The following is a 12,513-nucleotide window of genomic DNA, read 5'->3' on the forward strand; positions in this document are numbered from 1 at the left end:
ACCTCCACGTTAGCTACTGATAATGGGCCACATCAACCCTGACTGAATAGACCTTGTCAACTCTGGCCCTCCCCTTGACTGAGACTCCCCCCTTTAAATACTCCTCTGAGCCCCGCCTCCCCCCGCCCCCCACTCATGCATCCGATGAAGTGGGTCTTTGCCCACAAAAGCTTATGCTCCAAAATATCAGTTAGTCTATAAGGTGCCACAGGACTTCTGTTTGATTTTGAAGATACAGACTAACACACCTACCTCTCTAATACATGTTCAGATAAAGTCATTAAAGTTGTGCTTTTTATTAATAGTATTTTATATGTCATTTATAAGGAGTAAATCATAATATGTGTTATAAGCATGTTCCAGTCATCAGTACAGTTGCCTTTTTTGATTCAAAGCAACTTGTCAAAGTTTGGGGCACCAAAGGAGTAGACATCGGTGATAGGGATTTCTTCAAGGTGTGTTTATTTGCAAAGAATGTACCAAAGTCCCATGTCTTTGAATGCAGAGGAAATCAAATGGCAGGAAGTGGCTCTTGTCAGCCTTCAACCTGACCCAAAAAACCTCTTCCCAGGTTTCTCTGAGTCAGTCGTTGTGCTTTCTTCCTCTCTCTGGCTGAGAATTTGTCTTCACATACAACACTTCAGCTGCTTCCCACTCTAGTGAAGACACTTCTGTGCCAAGGAGAGAGTTTTTCTCACTGATTCAAGTTAGGTCAGTATAACTGCGTCCCTCAGGAAGGCTGGATTTTTATCACCATGAGCAACGTAGTTCTACTGATGTAAGTCTCAAGTGTAGACGTGGCTTTAGTCTGTTCTTGGCTGATCTCCATTTCTTATCTCTCTTCCTTCCCACTCCACCCAAAATAATATTGAGTCAAATCCTGGTAGAAGGGTTCACACACACACCTTTTGTCTTAGGTGGGTTTTATGTGTACAGTTACAGTAATTGAATGGTGAGCTCACATATTTTAGTCTCAATGCGGTTAGAACTCAATCCATAATAAAGTTTCACCCTGCTTATAACAATAGTATGTATTGTAGATGATTATAAGCACATCAGTAGAAGTACTCCAGATAGCTATAAACACCCTATTGACCTAATTACCCTATTCATAACCAATTAACCCTTTAAGAATTATTTCAAAGTGAATTCTTAATATAAAGTGATACAATTAGTCAGTTTCATTGTGTATGGTGTTCAGAAGTTATAATTTATCCTCATTTATATGATGGCAGCATGCAAAGACCTCCATTAGAATCAGTGCAGCTTTCAGCCAATGGTACAGTTTGCATTGAAGAGAATTGAGCAATCATTGGAAACCAAATCATAAACATTTTTGATTAGTGAAAATGTTATAGTTAGGTTAGGTTGGGTAATGTTAGGTTTTGTAATGTTTTTTTATGGGTACCTAAATTTTGGGACTGAGCACCCAAAGAGAACCAAATAGCCTAAAGTAAAAGATCGTAAGTGGTTACTAACAGGTTATTTGTTAGAAACCTGGGACCATATTGCTTGGTTTTTGTTTTGCAGTTACTGCCAGATGGTGGGGAACAAAGCGAATCGATTATGCCTTGTACTGCCCAGATGTTCTAACAGCATTCCCAACGGTGGCCCTGCCACATCTCTTCCACGCCAGCTACTGGGAATCAACTGATGTCGTGGCATTCATTTTAAGACAGGTAATTTTATCTTGATGTCTCACTAAAGGAAAACTCAGTACGAAACAGCAATAATCTGTCTCAGATTCCCACTGAATATTAAGCTGTTCAGCAATTTTAGAGTTTGGTGGAAAGTTATTTATCTTTTCAGAGAGACGGGTTTTATTTAGGCATGTGACTGGAGTCAGGCAGTGTTCTCTGTAAGCTGTGCATTTGTGCAGCCGCTGAGGGGGAATTTAAATGCCACCCAACTGATTAGCAGAGCACCCACAGCTAGGTTTTTGTTCCTATGGGTGATGCACATTTGCACAAGTCTTGACACACACAAAAATTTATTCTGCACGTGGATGGAAAAAAATTAGAAGGAACGTTGCAATCAGGATTATCTGCTTTCCAGGCAATGTTCCTACAGGCATTTCACATTTATTTCTGTTTTGTTTTCAAGCTTGCTATTGACTCAGGTGGAGACACTTCTTTAGTGTCCAGGTGAGGTACGCTTCAATACTAGGGGTCAGCAACTCCCAGAACAGGTACCAAAAGTGTCACGTGAACCGATTTTCATTTGCATACAAGGTGGGAGCTCAGCCTTACCCCTCTCCCCCGATGCACCTGGGAGCTTGCTCAAAGCCAGGCCATCTGTGGATTCACAAAAGACTAGCTAATGCTACTAGCCACCCCCCAAGCGGTAAACCTCTGCAACTTAATTCGTCAATGAAGCTGTTGTAAGTGGGACTATTAATGACTTTAGAAAGTATCACTAACGCTCAGCCTGGTACACAGAGGTCAGAAGTTCAAATTTCAGCACTCTGCCTCGGAAAGGTTGCTGAGCCCTGTTCTGTACTATCAAAGAAGGATGCTCTCAGAGCTGAAGCACAGGACAGGACACGAGAAGATGTGGGGTACAGTCCCAGTTTTGTCACATTCTCCTTGATCTTTGAGCAGGTGTTAGCCCTTTTTGCTCAGCTAACCAGTGGGTACCGTCCCAAAAGTGGGGAGGGGAGATGGTACCTTATAAGCAGCAGTGAGAGCTAAGTCGTGCTCTGTCAATCTCTTTGAAGACAAAAAGTGCTACTTTAGAAGGAGAGATGAATCCTCATTAGCTAGCCTCTGAAAATAGGCACAGGGGTTAAAATAGTAATTTAATGTGCAAGTTACTAGGCTTTAATAGAGGTTGTGTTTTCGGTTCAGTCATGAGTGCTACAATCAAAAGGGCCCTTTAATCTCTCTGATCTTTGAGAACAGAATATGCTGTTGATCTCCAGCAGTGTTGCTGTACTTTGGATGACATGATCAGTTGGTCTTGTTGGATCCAGCTTCTCTCCACAAGCCTGCCTTGTTGTAGCTTGTGCCATGTATTAGTCCTTGTTTTTCAGTACTCAGGGTTTTGATTTGTTTGTTTTGGTTGGTTGGTTTTTGCCTTCTCTTTTACCATTCTCAGAGCAGGAGAGAGTAGTGTCTCCATTTATTTTTCACACGCCTCCATTCTTGCTCCTGTAACACAATGCGGACCAACTGATGGTCTGGGTTTGGTTCAGAATCTGATTCCTGGAACATTTGAGTGGTCTGAAAATTTTGCAAAATAATCTTGTACACATCCCTCATATGCACTATGGATATGAGTGGGTATATGCGAACTCATAGTCTGGGCCAGATTACTGAGCAATTCAGAGTACTTGTAGCAAAACCATCAATCTGATACTGCAAGCTTCAGTGTAACCTGTGTTCCTTTTCTGGACAGGGCCGTACGAACAGTTGAGTCAGATATTAAGCTTTTCTTTTGCAGTCTATTCTTTTCTGCATGCTGTAGATTTCTGTTCAATACCTTGGATGTATATACCTTTCCAAGTCAGTCAGAGCAGATTCATTGAAACATTTATCACCATTCAGCTCTCCCACCACTCAAAAAAAATTTTATGGTTCAGGAAAAGGCAAGATCTCACCCCACTAAAATATATTCCTTTTCCTTTCTCCCACTGCTATACAAGGAGGCCCAAAATCTCTCTGTCTTTCACCTAGCCTGAATGAGTGCTGGGAACTCCACAAAAGTGAAGAAATCATTACCTCGAGACCTGTAGATAAAAGCAGACCCTCTACATAACTTGCTGTTTCTCACAGTAATTAACATCAGACTTCTTAGACCGTGGTTGCTGTGGTCCATGTGCCATCAAGGCTGTGTAGGTCAATCCCTGCATCAAAACATATCCTGAAGTATCAGCTAATCTTCATAAAACTTGCCAGTTGTATTTGTATCCTTAGTTGCATCAAGATAAAGCAGCACGGTTCTGAATACTAGTCAGTTATCATGATGTACCATGTCTGCTGTATCCATTTAATCCTCTCTGTGGAGGAGAACTCTATTTCATAGTGTTATATTTTTCCCTGCTGAAAATCAGATGGGCACCAAGTGTGTAGTAATATGATAGTGAAAATGAAGACCTTGTTCCAGTAAGAAGGCCATAGAGCAGTGGTTCCCAAGCTGGATCCATGACTTCTGGGGGTCCACAAGGGTATTGAGAGAGTTTGTGAAAAAAATAAAAGGTAAATAAAAATGAACATAGAAAATAGAATTGGCTTTGATGAGGGTCTGTGAACAGTGGGGGTGGGTTATTGGGGGTTCTGCACTGGTGAAAAGGTTAGGGACCACTGCCATAGAGTCAAAGAGAGACTTTGGGCTGTGTTCCGCCATGGCCTCTTGGATGAATTCCACCAAAGTGCTGAGACTTTCAAAGCTGCCTTGGGAAGCTGGATATTCAGTTTCCATGTAACATGAGACTCTCAGCCTAGGACTGGGTTTTCAGGCATCCCCTGCACAAATACGTAAGTGAACTTCTAGAGATTTGTGGTAGGTGCGTTTGATGCATAGATAATGAAAAGCTGTAGTGACCCTTCGTTAGCATCATTGACAATGCTGATATTGAGGAAGAGGGCCAGGTTCAGGATAGAACCTAAATATAGTCTTAATTGCAAGCATGTGCTTACATCCCATTGAAGTCTATGGGACTTGGGTACAAAATATGTACAGGTTCAGCCTCTCTAATCTGGAACTCTCTCATCTGACAAGATCTATGATTTTAGTTAGCCGGGTGACCACTTATCATATGTGTGTCCAAGTTCCCCATTGTCTCAGAAAGTTTGTTTCCAGCTATCAGTCCTGGCTCTCAGTATTCTGTGCTGTTGTTTAGCTGTAACTTACCCCTAAATGTCTTATAAGGATCCTGTATGTAGTGAAAGTATTGGTAATGTGCTAGAAAATATTGACTGCCTGTGGTCTGGCAAATTCTGTCATTCGGCGCTGGTCAGGTCCCAAGGGTGCCAGACAAGAAAGGTTCAACCTGTACTTAAATGCTTTCCTGAATCAGAGCCTTAGGGAGGGGTTGAAGATTGTATTTGCAAGGACAAGCATTTTTCCCCAAATGCCAGCATTGTAAATGATGTTTTCCCGTTTTCTAAGGGAACTCTGCAAGCAGTGGCGGGAGTAAGAAAACCCAAATGTAAGTTCAGGAAAAAGAATTTCTTGTCGGTCTCTCCTACAACCCCGCTGCAATATTTAAAGGCGTTGCATGACATCTTTGCTAAGAACTGACTTCTCTCATTTGTCTGCTTCCAGATTAATGGATCTCAAAGTTGTCTGTCTCAAAGGCATAGCCATGTTAGTCTGTATCTGCAAAAATAGCGAGGAGTCTTTTGGCACCTTAAAGACCAACAGATTTATTAGGGCGTAAGCTGTCATGGGCACTCAATGCCTTTTCCCACAAAAGCTTATCCTCAAATAAGTCTGTTATTTTTTAAGGTGCCAAGGACTCCTCAGAGTCTTCTGTGGCTCTGTAGCAGTTACAGTGTGGTGCAGAGAGACTGGACTATAGCATGGGGTTGTTAACCAAATAGTCTTACCTCAGGTGCCAACAATTTAATGGCATTTGAGTGACACCTCCTGGAGGACAGCAAAAATTCATCAGCGAGGATCCTATGCGGTTCAGTTTGGAATAAGCAGCGGTCACCATCAATGTTCCCTCCAATTTTTTCCATCCATGGGCAGAATCAATTTTGTTATGTGCACCAAGGCCTGTGCAAACATGGACCACCAATAGAAGCACATGCTGCATCCCCGTCAGCTTGAGCCAGTGAGCTGTAGCTTGCCCGGTGTAATTGGATTATAAGCTTTTTCGGGGCAGGGAACATGCCTCTGGAATAATGTGGTGATTACAGCACTGTATAAATGAGCAGATAATACAGATACAACATGCTTACTCTGTCTCTACATAGATTCAGGTTAGTGAACATTCTGTAAGTCCAAATTGTCTTGGGCTGAGCAATGCCTGTGGTAATGGGATTTGTGCTAGTGAATAAATACCCATCTAAAATAAAACCCCAGAGTCCGGGGTTTTAAAGCCCCACTGTATCAGTTGACAGTCACTCGTATAGAATAAAGCCAGTCCTGGGTTACCCAGGTGAGCTCATACTTTGCTTTTAGAAATGTATCTTTCCATTAGCAAATTTGATTTTCCTGTTAGTTTTCCCCATAGGAATTTTTTTCCCACAGATGTAAACTTCATGTAGAAGGGTTCCCAAGGCAAATCAGGCCAGTCTTAACTCATAGAATTAGACCCTGTAACTCCGGGGGGTATATCCAGGAGAAGAAATTCAGCAGGACTTGTCTGTCTTTATGTGAAGAAAAAAAAATTCATTGTGGGCAGAAAGTTGCCATGTCACTTTGTAAGAGAAGATATCTTCTTTTTCTCATACCTCTGAATGTTAGAAGGGAAACACCCCTCGCTGTCTGCAACCTCCATTGCAATTCCATGGACTCCACTCCTGATACACTGTATTTTGTAAATATCGAGACTGAGTTCTGTTCCATGGTTCCATTAAAGCCATTTTGTGAAAGGGAGAAAGGAGAATTGGGTAGCACTATCTGCAAATTTAAACTCTCTTCACGCTCAGTGACTTGTTTCTCTCACCAAAATAAGTTGGTCCATTAAAAAATATTATGTCACCCTCCTCTTTTCTGGGACTGTTCCTGTCACTTCTCAAAATAGCCCCTCTATTTGGGAAGCGGGTCAGGTCAAAACAGCGGACAATTAATTGGTTAATCGATTGTTCTAGTGACTGTAGCGGGTTCTTCAGGTGATCCTGCTGAGAGTGTTGATGCATATTGACCAAATCCATTGGAGCAGCTTAGGGTCTCAGAAATGTGGGTGTACGAGTAAACAGCTGCTTAGCCACGGTTGGAAAGGAATGCTGGCTTTGTGGTAAACACTGAATTGGAGACTGGGAGACGTAGGTTTAATTCCTGATCCTGTCTTAGATTTGCTCTACACTATGTAGGTAAATTGAATGCAGCTATGCAGTTCTAGCTACAGCAGTTGCGTAGCTAGCATCGACTTATCTGCAATTGACTTACCTGGCTGTCCTCCTTCATGAAGGTCAATGGGAGAGTTTCTCCCGCCCACTCTCTCTTATTCCTCGCAATACCGAGGCGTTCAAGGGTTGACTGCTGAGCCCTGATAGGCCACTTTGGCACGTCTCCCCCAGGTGTGTGAAATCGAACCCCAGAAGATCGACCCTGACTGGATTGATCTTCCAGGGAATGTAGATGTGGCCTCAGATTCCCTGGGTGACTTGTGTGTCCCTGCCAATCTCATTGGTGCATAGGGACTGAAGCCATAGTACCTCTTCCATGAGGGGTAGGTGCGAAAAATCAGAACAAGTGGGGTGAGGGAGATGGCTGTCAGGCCCATAAAGGAAAGGGGAAGACAGCAGCAGCCACTGTGGTCTGTGAATTATCATGTGACTGCTTTGGAGATGGCTTCAGAACTCAGGAGGACTCACTGTTTTCTCTGGCTTTTGTGGGTTGGGCGGATTTGCATCTGACGCAAGAATAGCTTTGCTTCTTTCCAAATAAGAAATAGCACAATAAGCTTTTGACACGCATTGCAAAGCCACAATGACATCCTCTGCTTCCTTGGAGCTTAATGTGAATGAATTACAGGTACATTTGTATTCCTGAACAGATCACCCGCTTCTCTAGGGTGCTCGTATCATAGGATCTAGGGAACACAACTCAATTGCTACAACACTGCACTTTCTCCTCCCTGCTCGGCTGCGACAAATCCGGTGGCTGCCTGTAATTCGTGATAGCATTAAAAACTTATGTGATTTCAGGTGATGAGGTATGAAAATGTGAACGTCAAGGAAAATGACAGCTTGGACCCTGCAGCATTAAGCCCGTCCAATCCACGAGAGAAATGGCTACGCAAGAGGACACATGTGAAGCTGAGAGTATGTATCATGTACCATCCCAGTGCAGATACAGGTATCTCACGTTAGCAGTGGTATACATGGAAGGCAGTACTCACACCTGAAGTGGGATGGTTCCATAACAGCAGATTAGTAAAGGATTGAAAAGGATGTATCTTGGGGGAGGGGACAAGTCAGGGAAAATATGTGTGTGTAGGTGTATGTGTGTGTGTTTGTATGCATGCCTTGTACTGACAGTGGCTATGGTTACACTGATCCTAACTGCTGGCAGCAGTATGCAAATGGGAGGTATCAGAAATGCAAATGGCTGCTCATTTGCATATTTGCTCACCGGCAGATGCTGCTGCCGGTATCTGCTCACTGGCAGATGCTGCCACAGGCACAAAAAAAGCTGTGTAAATGTGGTTCTGCCAGTGAAACCCCCACTTTGTCAGCAGCCTCTTGTGTCTGATTTTTTCCAGAAACTGCCAACAAAGGGGGCGTTTCACTGGCAGAACCAAAGTTACACAGCATTTTTTGTGCCAGTGCCAGCATCAGCCGGTATGCAAATATGCAAATGAGTGTCCATTTGCATTTGTGAGAATGCCTATTTGCATATTGCTGCCAGGAAGTGTAGGTCAGTGTAACCATAGCCAGTGAGAGTGCAGAAATAAGAACTAGAAGAACAGAATTCTGAGGAAAAGCAGCCAAAATGTAGCACTTCAAACACTAACAAAATGATTTCTTCGGTGACGAGCTTTCGTGGGACTTACCCACTTCTTCAGACCAGGGATCTGTCCCACGGAAGCTCATCGCCAAATAAATCATTTTGTTAGTCTTTGAAGTGCTACATTTCTGTTGCTTGGTTTTGTTGGAGTACAAACTAACAGAGTGACCTCTCTGTTAGAATTCTGAGGCTTCACCAACCTCCCTCCAGAACTGAAGTCCTGTAAAAGAACAAAAATGGTGTTAACATTAAAGCAACATTATACCAAGAAAAATAAGTTGATCTGTAAACTCAGAGCATCTTCAGGTGAATAGTGCATATTGGTTAGGTAATGTTTTGCCCTTGCTTAGCTTCTGTTCTTAGAAACACAGTTACACAAGTCAGAGCTCCCCGGAACAAGCATCAGGTAAGTCATCTGCTCTGACTGTCATCTGTTCTCAGACTGAGAGAACAGAAAGGGACCAATGCATGCTTTTTAGAGACTCAACATGATGTCCTGAGTTCTTACTTGCATGGTTTCCACAAAAGTATCCTGCCCCTGTATCATTAAACAAGAGGACATGTAGGTTGTGGTTTCAAGTCCTCCATCCTAATCTTCCTGTAAGGCCAAAAGGGTCTAATTGTGAGATCTGGAAGGCTGGGTTTGATTCTCTGTTTTCCAAGGACAAAGGCTTAAGTGGTTCATATGTCTCGTCCTAGCCCTCTGTAAGGGTTGGAGCAGAATTTCAACCGTAGGGAGCAAAGTTAATGTTTGTTTAAAGCCTGTACCTGTGCAGCACCCAGGAAGCTGCAGCCTTGGGGTACCATTATAATACTAACAACCAGCACTAGCGCTTTCGAAAAGAAGGATGGCCTTGTGCTTAACTGAGACTCAGGAGACACAGGTTCACTTCTTGGCTCTGGCATGCTCCTTTGTGTGACCTTGAACCATTTCCACAGGTGCTTTGGAAAAAATGATCCTATGCCACTTAGGAAGAGCACACATTCCATTGATTTTCAATAGGACTTGGGCTCCTCCAGAATAATTTATGTGGTTTTGAAAGTCCCATCCATGATTTCTCTGTGCCGCAGTTCTGCATCTGTAAAATTGGGATAATATTTCTTTCTTCCCATCCTTCGTCTGCTTCATTTATTTAGATTATCATCAATATCACTTGGAAAGAGACTACCTCTTAGTATGTGCTTTGTAGGCTCTGACTTTAACAGGGCCTAGGCACTAATAGGATGCAAATAACATAATTATCCTATCAAAGGCATAAAACCATGGAAACACTAACCTTCTGCTTCCATTTCAGAATGTAACTGCCAATCACAGAGCAAATGATGTCATTGCAGCTGAAGACGGTCCTCAGATACTGGTGGGGCGGTTTATGTATGGCCCCCTCGACATGGTAGCTTTAACGGGCGAAAAGGTAAAGCAAGAGCTTTAGTGGATCGTTACCCTCCTGTTAATGTTAGCAGTGACATTAGTTGAGCACCATGACCCCGAGCTGTCTATATTGCCATAGATGACACCACAGTGATGGGGGCTTTGTTTATTATCTCCTGTCACCCGGCAAAAATGCACTGAAGCTGAGCGCTTCTGATATCTGACCTTGTCCGGCCATCGGCTTTCCTGGGCACTCCCGGCCCTCTCAGCCGATGGATGTTGAGCGCACTGCAAAGTGATTACGAAGCATTCCCTGTCCTATCCCACCACTTACTGCACAAAGAATTAACTTACTGCCGAGAATTAACTAAAACAATTCTGCCATAGCAGTGGCAAATTATGAACAAAAAATTCAGATCCACCAGAGGAGGCGTTCAGATTAAGGGAATGGGGACAGGGGGCGGGGGGCACACAATTCTTGTTTCGTTTAAACTAGAAAGCCGGAAGAAAACTAATAGACTCAAAGCATTCATGTGTCACAGCTAGGGCCACTACTGCTCCAGCAGTCTGACATGATAGCAGTGTGTAAAGCTAACAAAGCCAAGTATTAAACTGCAACATGCCAGTGAATATGTTTGGCCTGCTCATGCAACGAACATGGGAAGGACAGAGCTCTGCTGGTTCTTTGAACATCACTGTGCTTATGGCAAGATCGGTGCTGCCACTTCCACCCAGCCCACTTTTGAGGTAAAATGTCCAGCCCGGACAGGGCTGGAACCGGCACCCTGGCCAGGGCTGGAGCTGGCCTCTGTGTGCTGGCAGCTGGGGCCCATCCAGGTCCTGGCCAGCACCTGGGTTAGCATCAACCCAGTAGGGGCCAGGGGTTGAGCATGTAAGGGGGCCACTGGGGCTGGAGGTGGGTGCGGTTGAAGTCAGGGAGCCAGTGGAATGCGGAACCAGTGGCAGGGAGAGGCAGCAGGCTGGAGGTGGGGGGTCTGCAGGCAGGGAAGCTCCCTTTGTTTGGCAAATTCTCTTGTGCCGGGCGAGGGAGGCGCAACCTGTACAACTGTGCTCCAATATCAATTCTCCTTTAACTGGGGTGGCGGAGCTGTGTGTTTTGGATAGAAGTTCTCACGTAGCCCCCCTCTGTTGACCAAGACGTGAATTTTGCAGCGAGATATTTAGCAATGCATTTAACGGACATGGGAGTGGGAGTTAGGAGACCAAGGTCCTGAACCCAGCTTAGCCACAGACTGGCTGTCTGATTTTGAGTAAAATAAAGCAAGTTGCCTGTCCATGTGTTTTTCCTCTGTGACATGGAGACAGTGATGCCTTTGCAGAGCTTCGAAATCTGCAGACAAAAAAGATTATACTACTGTCGATTTTTATTTTATTTTATAGGCACAGATTCCTTGCAAATTGTAACGGTGAATCTTTTTCTGCTTCAGTTGAGTTGCCCAGCAGTACAGGAGCTCTGTCATATTTAGATTGCATGATCAGTGCAGTTTTATTTAGTAACACATGCCTGTAACTGAAAATAATTACAAGGTCCAATGTGGCTCATACCATCAGTGTGTATAAACAAAGATGTTTCCCCTCTGGATGCATCCAGCTTAATAGCAGGAAAATAGCCTTAAAAGAATGACTTTCAGTTGTTTCCTTAAATTAGCTATCAGCCTTCATTTACACTCTGTGCTGGCATAAATGTCACTGTTTTGTCAGAGGAAAAAAAAAGGTCGTGTTGATAGCGGAATTTATTGAAAAATAACAGTATCTCTAGGCCTATCCTTGCTGGCAGGGTCATGATTCAGCTGAACTGAATGTAATCACAGGTTAGGACTGAAACAACAGGTTCTGTGCACAATCTACCTCTGCTCTAACCTTGGGCATTTTGCTTTTGAAACCAACTGCACTTAAATAATCACTCTTAATAACTGGTTTGCATAAAAGACGCTTGTTCTGTGCTCCCATGGCTGTTTAATACACCTCAGCTCCCAGGAAATCTGGGCCCCTGCTCTTTGTTTCACTGAATGTAGATGTGGGGCAGATTTTTTTCCTTTAACGTGGGTGGCACAATCCCTTGCTCCACACAGGCTAAGCCGGGGAAAGTGAGCTAAAGAAGCCAACGATAATTAATTATTAGGCACGAGCCCTAATCAGCCCATATTACTATTTCCTTACAGCACCATGAGACTCCAAATACAGGGTGAAGAAGTCTTGCTTGGAATTCCAGTCCTCTGAAACAGCCATTATTTCCTATGATCTTGAATAGGGAATTGGTTACAGCTTCAGTTTTCCGTAGGAGTGTCACCACCAGCTGTCGCACTGCCTTGCCTTTCTCTGACTGCTAAATGGTGGTGGGAATCCAGGTGGGGAAGCAGCTAAGAAGCTCTGTGCTTACCCTTTACTGATGTGCACTGAATCCTGGCAATCCCATAACCATAGTTATGCAGCTCTCACTGCATGTACCAGGGCTATTTAATTTAGTCACTGTGTCACCCCCCTTTGGCAGCATTGCTGCT

At 43.8% G+C, this 12,513-nt stretch overlaps 1 protein-coding gene across 1 annotated transcript in view; it reads left to right on the forward strand.

Moving 5' to 3' along the window:
- Positions 1-12,513, forward strand: part of PITPNM3 (PITPNM family member 3) — a 385,265-nt gene that overhangs the window by 356,438 nt on the left and 16,314 nt on the right. Inside the window, exons 13-15 of the mRNA XM_075014126.1 lie at positions 1,531-1,679; positions 7,821-7,937; positions 9,918-10,034. Of these exons, the coding sequence (XP_074870227.1) occupies positions 1,531-1,679; positions 7,821-7,937; positions 9,918-10,034 (383 nt within the window). The remainder of the gene's footprint in view (positions 1-1,530; positions 1,680-7,820; positions 7,938-9,917; positions 10,035-12,513) is intronic.

Source organism: Carettochelys insculpta, chromosome 19 (genome assembly GCF_033958435.1).
Source record: "Carettochelys insculpta isolate YL-2023 chromosome 19, ASM3395843v1, whole genome shotgun sequence".
NCBI lineage: Eukaryota > Metazoa > Chordata > Testudines > Carettochelyidae > Carettochelys > Carettochelys insculpta.